Genomic DNA, 9,183 nt, shown 5'->3' with positions numbered 1-9,183 from the left:
TAAGTACTCAGAAGTAAACATAACAGAAGACAAGCATAGTCATCATGATGTAATGAAGACAAGCACAGAGTACAGAAAACGTAGTCACAGGATAACACTAGATGAAGACAAACAGACTGAAGAAATTGAACTGAGGAAATTGAGAAAGTCTTCAGTCAAAGTCTTCAAACACAAATATGACAAGCAAACAACACAATGATAAGGAAACAAAAGAGTTGAGGAAATAGAACCAGTTGGCTTGGTGAAGAAAACGATTTGGTAGACCAGTTCCAACTGCTATCTCAGTTGTACATCTGGTTGGAGCGGCTAGGTATTTAAACCTGAGGACACACAGTCTCGGACACACAGTCCTCACCGTATTCTACTTGAGCTAAGGTCACACAGACCTCGCCCAATCACTCGTGGTAAGTCTTCAGGTGACTTCTGAACCTTCACAAACTCGGTCACTCGATGATCCACAATTCCTCTTGGATGCTCTAGACCATGACGCCTAACCATCTGGAAGAAGCACAGTCTTCAAAGGTAACAAGTGTTTGATCCACGCAGGATCAATCTCTTCAGTGATGCTCAATCACTTTGGGTTTGTAGGTGTTTGGGTTTGGGTTTTCCTCACTCGATGATTTTCGCTCAAAGTCCTCAGAGGATGGGATGCTCTCAATTGACAAGTGTCAGTTTCTCTCAGGGCAGCCAACCAGCTAGTGGTTGTAGGGGGCGGCTATTTATAGCCTAGGGAGCAGCCCGACATGATAAGACATAAATGCCCTTCAATGATATGACCATTAGGTGGATAAGATATTTTGGGACAGCTGGCGCGCAGCACAACAACGGTCGGAAATTTGAGGTTCAAAATCCTCAGGGCTATCATGTTCCTCACTGTGTAGGCAATCCGCACTGGCGAATTCCTAACTCCTTAGTCAGAACAAATTCCTCAGAGACCAGAAGAACTTCGTCTCTGTCACTGATGAAATTGACTGAACTGTATGAGATTTCCAATGGCTTCACTCGAAGGGATTGGTAGGTGTAGGATTTTGAGTTGAGCATCACATGGAAATTTTTCCTTAGTATTTCCTCGACCCTCTTTAACAGTATGGTGTTTCCTATGACTCAAGAAAGAGAAAATGAAACTACGAAAACAAAAGTCTTCACGCTTCATGTTCCTCGAATGAATAACAAGTCTTCAAGGTCACACCAATTTCTTCACTTTTAAAGTCTTCAGAAAGTCTTCAGAATACCAAAGTCTTCAGTCAAAGAACTTCATTTTTAGGGGTCGACTTTCTCTGTAAATATCAAACTCCTCATAGACTTATAGACCTGTGTACACTAATAAACACATTAGATCCTTAACCTATAAGTATTTTAATACACCAAAATCACTAAGGGGCACTAGATGCACTTACAATCCCCCCCTTTTTGGTGATTGATGACAACACAGGTTAAGTTTTCAACGGGGATAATCATATGAAGTGTAAATACTGATATTGAGGAATTTGATTGCAAGATATAGAAGAACTCCCCCTGAAGATGTGCATAGTGAGGAATTTGCTTTTGAAGCAATGCACACTTGAAGAGTTGAATCATGGAGATCTCCCCCTATATCTTGTAATTTATACACGCATTTGATATATAATATGAAGAATTTGAAATGCATGATGAAATATGATGACTGACGAATTTCAGCATGCGTGCGATAATATTAACGAGGAATAAGCATGCAGAATAACGTAGAAGAAGTATCAGACCACCATCGGGTTTATGTTTACAACTCGATCCAATAAAAGTTTCAGAAGAACGAGAGTTGTAACTTAGCAAAAAAACGCCCATATAGTAGACCCGCTTGAAGACTAACCCAAATTTCTCCCCCTTTGTCATCGAATGACCAAAAGGATCAAAACTGAGGACTAACACCCCTGAAGATAATCAAGTTGATGAAGGAGCGCCAGCGTTGTTGGGGTCGATTGTTGTAGTAGGGCCTGCCGCTGTGTCGTCCAAGTCTTCATGTTCATCAGTGTCACGCGATGAAGAATAGGAGCTGGCCACCAAAGAAGGAACCTTGACCTTCTTGTATTTCTTCGGAGGAGGTGCAGACCAGTCAAATTCTTCCTTGAGACTCATTTTCTTCAGATCTTTAGCGCTGTAGACATGAGAGAGAACAGCCCAGGTACGGTTGAAGGTTTCATGGAGATAGTAGTGGTTTTTCTTCACTGTATTGTGTGTGGAGGTCATGTTGTGAAGAATTGAACTAAACTGACGCTTGACCCATTTATGATTGCGATCAACCTTCTGATGAAGACTGAGGAGTAACTCACGATCAGTCATCACCCTGGGTATTGTGGCTTGAAGATTTTGCTTGGTGTTGTTGGCGGCAGAGTCATGAGTGGCAGAGTCATCATTGGTGGAATAGGATACATCCTTGCGAAATTGACCATCCAATAGACGAATGCCTTCATCTATCACAGCAGCTGCCTTGCCTTTGTCATCAGCTGAGGAAAATGTCCGTTTGAGGACTTTAATTGGAGGCAAGTAGCTGCAGTGGTTCAGAGTGTCAGCTTTGTAGTTGAGTGAAGACCTTGTCCTGATGAATCTCATAATCCACGGCGCATAAGGCTTCAGCTCAAATGGTGACATAGTTATATTGGCCAGAGTCCTCATGAAGAAATCATGAAAGTTGACGGGAACACCACGAATGATGTTGAAAAGAAGATTCTTCATGATGCCAACGACTTCTTCATCATTTGAGTCGTGGCCTTTGATAGGACTCATTGTCTTCGACAGAATGCGATAGACAGTCCGAGGCACATACAACAATTCCTTGACGAGGAAATTGGTTCGAGGGTCCTGCCCTGGCTTCAAGGCTTCATCAAAACTTGCATGTAGTGATTTGTAAGCTCATGTTCACTATAGACACAACGTGCACCTTCAAGGGGAGGACTGAGTGGTAGGGCACGAAGCAATTCAGAAGCTGGTGCCTTGTAATGAGTATTTTCTTTCATCCAGTCCAGTACCCATGAGTTCACATCTTTAGAATCTCCTGTGATCTGCAGCGTTGCATAGAACTGAAGAATGAGTTCTTCATTCCAATCACAGATGTCAGTGCAGAAGTTTAGCAGCCCAGCATCATGAAGAACACTGAGGACTGGCTCGAAGCACGGCAGAGACTCCATGTCCGCGTGAGGAATATGTGCATGATCGAAGACTTTGTCTTTGTTAAACAGCACTATGGAATAGAAATTTGCTTGACTAGCAGTCCAAAAATGTCTCTTCCTTATGCTAGCAGAGTCATAGGGGTTGTAATCTGTGAAGAATACATGCTCGCCAAAGAAGTCTTCAGCCTTGAATTTTTGCTTCCTTGAGAACGGATCCTTTGGCTTTGGCAGAGGAGTGTTAGTGAGTTGCATCACGACCTCAGGAATCGCAATCTCAGGTTCATCAGTCTGAGGAATTTCTGGTTCCTCTTCAGGTGCAGTCTGTGTTGTCACATGATCAGCAGCAGCAGTTTCTTCAGCACTAGTGGCTGGAATGTCTTCACGCACAGACGAGGTGGGATGAGTTTCTTCAGAGCCCATTTGAACTGTTGGTGCAGGGGACTGAGGAATTTGTTGTAGCGGGGTGAAGAGTGGATAATTTGAATGCTGACTTTCCCAAAAGTCATCATTCATCACAGGTGTTGTACTTCCAATATCCACGTCTTCATGTACATTACGTTTATGAATATGCAATTACATAAATATTGTGTTGGAAACTTTTACATGGATATGAAACTAAATAGGTCAGATCAATCTGACCTTTATGATTAGCATTTGTCATTTCAGATGTTTCTCGAACCATCCAACCATTAGGGCAAGAGCTTGTTCACCGGTTTCGACTTCGAATGGGTTGGTGACATTGTATCTACAAGCAAAGCCATGGCAAACTCCTGGAAAGATCTTCCCGAAGTAAGGTATCTACAACAAAGCAATATGACATGAGGCCACGTAGCACTTGGGTTAAAAGACCTTCTGACTAGTCATGTCAATTCACTTATGAGATGGTGTATTGAAATCTTTGGTCGGTCTAACACCATTTTCACAAGCCTACCTTTTTTTATAAACCTACCAAATCCAGTAAACAAAGTGCAGAATTACACATCCACGGTTGTACCTCCGTTCTCATTTACTTGTTGAAGAAATGTTACCGCCTTAAACTTTCTCACGATACAAAGTAACAATGTTTTTTTATAAAAAAATATTGCAGAATGTGATAATTTTATTAAAAATACTTCATAAAATAGTAAATTTGACATCAGAGGAAATAGAGTGTAATTGCGCACTTCAAGATAATCCACCTACAACCTTGTCAGGAAATATGAGGCCTTATTCAATAAAAATCTTTATATTTCTTCATTTTGGTAACGTTAACATGTGAGATGCGTAGCAATTATACACACTACGATATTCAAAAAATGGATCTTGTCCTTCAAAAAACTATATTTCAAACTTTGGAATAACAATGCGAGCATAACTATGTTAATGGCATCAAGAGTCAACAAAATCAAAATTAACTCACCTTGTCACTTCTTTTGCGAAGGGCATTCAAAAACTGATATATGAACTTTTGTGGTGTAGCTTGGTCATATTCGCCTCCAAGGATTTCAATGGGACACTTGACCTCTGAGTTCCAGAGAAACTTCAAATATGAATATAAGGGAGTCACACTAAAACTAACAACCTCATAAGTAAAAATAAAAGTGCACCTCTCATATCACCGACAATGACTGAGTAAGGATGGGAGATGACAACTGCCTTCACCTCATTCATTTTCGCTACCTCCACTGCGAACTTTCCTGTTAGTGCAACATAACAAAAGGATTATCGGATTAAGTCTAGGATGAAAGGATTAAAGTTGACTATATTATGATTTCTTTCAATAATGTATACTGATTTCACTGACCACCCCAACAGTATCCTCCAACTCCAAGACTAAATTTTCGCTCTTTTCTCAAGGTTGCAAATATTGGTTTAGCATCTTGAGCAGCTTTTACCTGTTAGATAAACCAAGTAAATAAGATAACACTTGCAAAATTATCTTGACAGTAAATCTATTTCCGCCCGAACCACTACAGAACTTCAACAAAATATACCGGTTTCTTTTGGAACTTACCACTTTGATGATAGTATACTACAAGGTGTATTAGACTAATAGTCGAGAAAAGTAATGTAAATGTTTAATAAAAGTCAAGGGAATGTTATTATTGGAATATATTACCGGAGAGTGCTCACTGAGCCATTGTGTGAGGTTTTCACCTGGTGCCCCCGTTAAAGGTTGCCCATTAAAGAAATCAGGGACCACGACATAGTATCCAGCTTCACCAATTTTGTCTGCTATCTTCCTTCCTTGTCATGTTAAACATTAATCACAACCATACATGATTTGAAATTGATTCATATACGTCACTTTGGGCACGATCCGCCAAAAATAGTTGGTGCCCAACAGCACTAGCATCAGCCAAAAAAACGAATAACCTCCTCCCTATAGGCCCGCTGCTGGCCTCCATGTATGATCCTGCAAGCGTCGGCCGTAAATTTGTCCTGTGTATAGCAACGCTTTACACGATTTCTACTTATAGATGTATAGATATTGGGATAAAGAAGTTATTGACCGGCACGACACTCTATGCATGCTCATGTAACTTTGTACATACTATTTAACTTAAACAGCAGTGCTACTACTTCCTTCGGAGGACGATAATATTAGTCTGACACAGGAATTTAGGTAGTCAATTTAACTGGAAAACATATACATAATACAAAAAATACATATTTAGAAACTTTTGTTGATGACAAATCTAGAAAATACCTTCGAAGCCATACAATCCATTTTTCGGTAATGAAATCAAACACATAAAACCCGTGCCTGACTTATATCACATCCGAAGGAAGTATCTTGCTTTGCTTTTATATATAAGAGGAAGAAAGGGAAAGTTGTTGCTGAACCCCACGACATGTACACTATACATCCAGGACATCCATTTTTGCGTTGAATTATGTAGGCATAAATTTACTTTTCTTTTATTTGAAACTAAACCATGCATAAACACGAAACTTAACGCATAATATTTAGGTCTTTTTGATGGAACAGAAATACTTAAAATGATCGGCAATGGATTGTCGAACCTCAGCAACGGCGCTTCGAATCCTGAAGAAATGAAAATGGAATAGCCATGTTCATGCAGTTCTTCTTCACACAAAAGGAAAACAAGCCAGATATGCAAAAAAATTGCACAATATACAGTGAACCAACATGTCCCATGTACAATTTAAACAAAAGAACTAACCGTAGACGTCGGAGGCCAGGACGACGGCCCGGTCGGAGTGGATGGCGCCGGTAACGTAAGCCGTGTAGCCAGCAAAGTCATGGACGACCTTTCCCGCCTCGACCCTGGCGGCCGTCATGTCCGGCGGGTTGTCGTGGCACTGCGAGTGTGGTGGGGCGGAGACTGCTCTGCCGGTGAGCACGGCGAGGCAGAGGAAGAACGGGTACAGAACCTCCATAGCCATGGCTCTCTAGCACACTCAGTTTGTTGTGCGGTAGGTGGACTACTGGACTTCACTGATTTGCAGCTAGCGGTAGGTGGCATGGAGGTTTTCCTTGCAGGGAAGTGGCGTGGAAGTTGCCACGTTGCTTCCTTTCTTTCCTAGTCGTTTCTTATCTTTTGGTGCGTGTACTGTTCTCTGCTTGAGCGCATCATCTTCCTCCTTTCTGTTTGACCCCACGGCTCATAAGCGACAGCCGAGGACGGCGAAGGGTCACCATCGTTCTGTTCTCGCATCTTCTATTAGTACTAATTTGTTACAATCCACTATTTTTTTGGAGAGAATTTCTGATTTATACTTTTTTAATCATGACAATACAACGAATATCAGAAATGATAAAAATTACATTCGGATCCGCAAACCACCTAGCGACGATTATAAGCAGTGGAGCAAGCCGTGCAACCATTACATTTTTTGCATTACTCCATGTATGCAACGCCACGTCATCAATTCATGCATGTTAGTCATAGATTATTTTTTACATTAAATTTTGTATTGTAAATGTGTTGTGGGGTTGCAGGATACCTATGTAGTTTACTCTCCCCATTTTGTTAAACACCACATTCTTTTAACCTTATTTTTATTTTTATATTTATATGCTTCATATTTATATTGTTTTTAAGCTTAATGTGTTTCCCATACATTTTGGATGATCTTGCAGCGACTATTTACACATTTCTTTTATCAAGGTTCCCGCAGCAATACGTGGGGCATCATCTGGCTTAATTGAGTCATGACGGCGAAGGCTCAACAAAACAAGTCATGCCCGCTAGGAAGGCGAGTAGGCTGGGCGACATAATTGGCTGAGGACTCCGCCTGAACATGGGAATCTAAAGGTTCTCCAGACTTGGTTGTCACTCAAATTGTGGACTCCTATCAACGTGGGAATCTAAAGGTTCTCCAGACTTGGTTGTCACTCCACTGTCATGAGATCAGAACCCATTTTAATCTACAGCGGCGTTTTGGCGTGATTGGTTTAAACGGTGCGCCCCTTGGAATCCAGGGATCACGCCATATACGAATGTTTCCTCCATTGCCCACTTGCCAAATATATCCTTGCTTCACTAGCTCCAGACCATGCCCAATGGCAAGCCATGTTGTCGATTTGTTCCCCGTAAATAATGTATCTGTGATGGAACCGGATGGATAGTACTTAGCCCGCAAAACCTGTGCGCATAGGCTGTCCGGGAACTCAATAAGCCTCCACGCTTGCAGCGCTAGCATTGCTTGGTTAAACAATCTCAAATCTTTGAATCCCATGCCACCTCTTCCCTTGGGTCTCAGCATACTCTCCCAACTGACCCAATGTGTTTTTTGCTTCCCTTTCTCTGCACCCCACCAGAACCAATGAATCATTCTTGTTAGAAACTACTTACAATGACATTTGACACACTTTGTCTATGTCTAGTGGAGACCTCGACTTGCCTGCACCATAGTCTGAATGTGGTGATTCATTTCTCTCCAGAGAACATCGTTCCAAGTCTATATCAATTGAAATCCATGCCGCTGTTGTGTACTTGGTCCAGGGTCCGATGACGAAGGCATGGGCGAACAAGAGAGAAGAGAAGAGATGCTACTACCTCCGTCCTGGTTTATTGGTTCCCATTGTAATCTGTGTCAAATTTTGACTATCAATTTAACTAATAAAATGTTTATGCATGTCATCCAAAATTATATCATTGGAAAGTATGTTCAAATATGAATACAACGATATAATGTTTTTTGATATGCACTAATATTTTGTCAGTTAAATCTTTGGCCAAATTTGGCACAAATTACAAAGTGACTAATAAACCAGGACAGATGCAGTAGTGAATTCGGGAACTGATGGCGTGGCGGCGGCTGCGCGGGAAATGTACGAGTACAATTCAGCATTCGGGCCCTCTCCAATGCTCTACCTTGTACAAGTGCTAAGGCTGTCATGTAGGCAAAAGTTATAATATGACAAGGTAATAAAGAGGAGGGAGATGTGTTTGGTGACCCCAAAAATAACCAATGCCAAGCACATGAACTTAGGCAAAAGTAATTAAATGAATGAAACCTACCAATGCATGGAATAATTTAGTTACTAAAACATTAAATGAGGGAAGTGTAGCACCAACAAATGAAGCACCTATACATTATGAACATTAGTTGCTAAACTTTTTAATGAGAGAGACCCGCGTTGCATTATCTATTTGATGGGATCAGCCTAATTATTTACTGGGTTCAGGCCTGATAAGACCTACTTATACGTACCTAACGAACAGCTATCCCTCATCTAAAAAAAAACAGCTATCCCTCAAAAAAGAAAAAACCTAACCAACAGCTTTCGGTGGGTTCAACTGCACCCAACGGTATAACGATGGTTCCACCTCTGCTGATATGTGAACCAGTTAGGTGCATATAACTTACAACCAAGCTATTTAGGCTCAGTAAAGGCAATAATACGTCTAACACATGTGTCGAACCAGCCCTCCTCCAACAAAAGAGAGCTTTCGCCTACACGTGTACAAGTTTGATTACAATTAGAACCTACCCACTTTGGGACTGGGGAGAGAGGACAGTTGTAGGGCACATGTTAGAGCATCTATAGCCGGGCGTCTCAAACCCCACTCAAACATCCGGATGGACG

At 41.3% G+C, this 9,183-nt stretch overlaps 1 protein-coding gene across 3 annotated transcripts; it reads right to left on the bottom strand.

Moving 5' to 3' along the window:
* Positions 1 to 3,168: 3,168 nt before the first annotated feature.
* LOC123149588 (endo-1,3;1,4-beta-D-glucanase) lies at positions 3,169 to 6,636 on the bottom strand. 3 transcript variants are annotated; one of them, XM_044569277.1, is made up of 8 exons: positions 6,311 to 6,636; positions 6,150 to 6,171; positions 5,242 to 5,365; positions 4,927 to 5,017; positions 4,730 to 4,819; positions 4,543 to 4,646; positions 3,783 to 3,941; positions 3,169 to 3,685 (listed from the first exon to the last, which is right to left on the bottom strand). In XM_044569277.1, exons 1-7 carry the CDS (start codon positions 6,531 to 6,533, stop codon positions 3,801 to 3,803), a joined length of 795 nt encoding a protein of 264 aa, XP_044425212.1. In that variant the 5' UTR covers positions 6,534 to 6,636; the 3' UTR covers positions 3,169 to 3,685; positions 3,783 to 3,800. The 3 variants fall into 3 exon arrangements, 2 of the variants coding, with proteins under 2 accessions (XP_044425212.1, XP_044425211.1); XR_006474758.1 differs by having other exon boundaries at positions 3,169 to 3,941; positions 5,242 to 5,564; positions 6,311 to 6,585; XM_044569276.1 differs by having other exon boundaries at positions 3,169 to 3,941; positions 6,311 to 6,634.
* Between the last annotated feature and the right edge of the window lie 2,547 nt (positions 6,637 to 9,183).

This window comes from Triticum aestivum, chromosome 7A (genome assembly GCF_018294505.1).
Source record: "Triticum aestivum cultivar Chinese Spring chromosome 7A, IWGSC CS RefSeq v2.1, whole genome shotgun sequence".
In the NCBI taxonomy this organism is placed as follows: Eukaryota; Viridiplantae; Streptophyta; class Magnoliopsida; order Poales; family Poaceae; genus Triticum; species Triticum aestivum.
The sequence above is the reverse complement of the archived record's forward strand: the minus strand, read 5'-3'. Positions and strand labels throughout refer to the sequence as shown.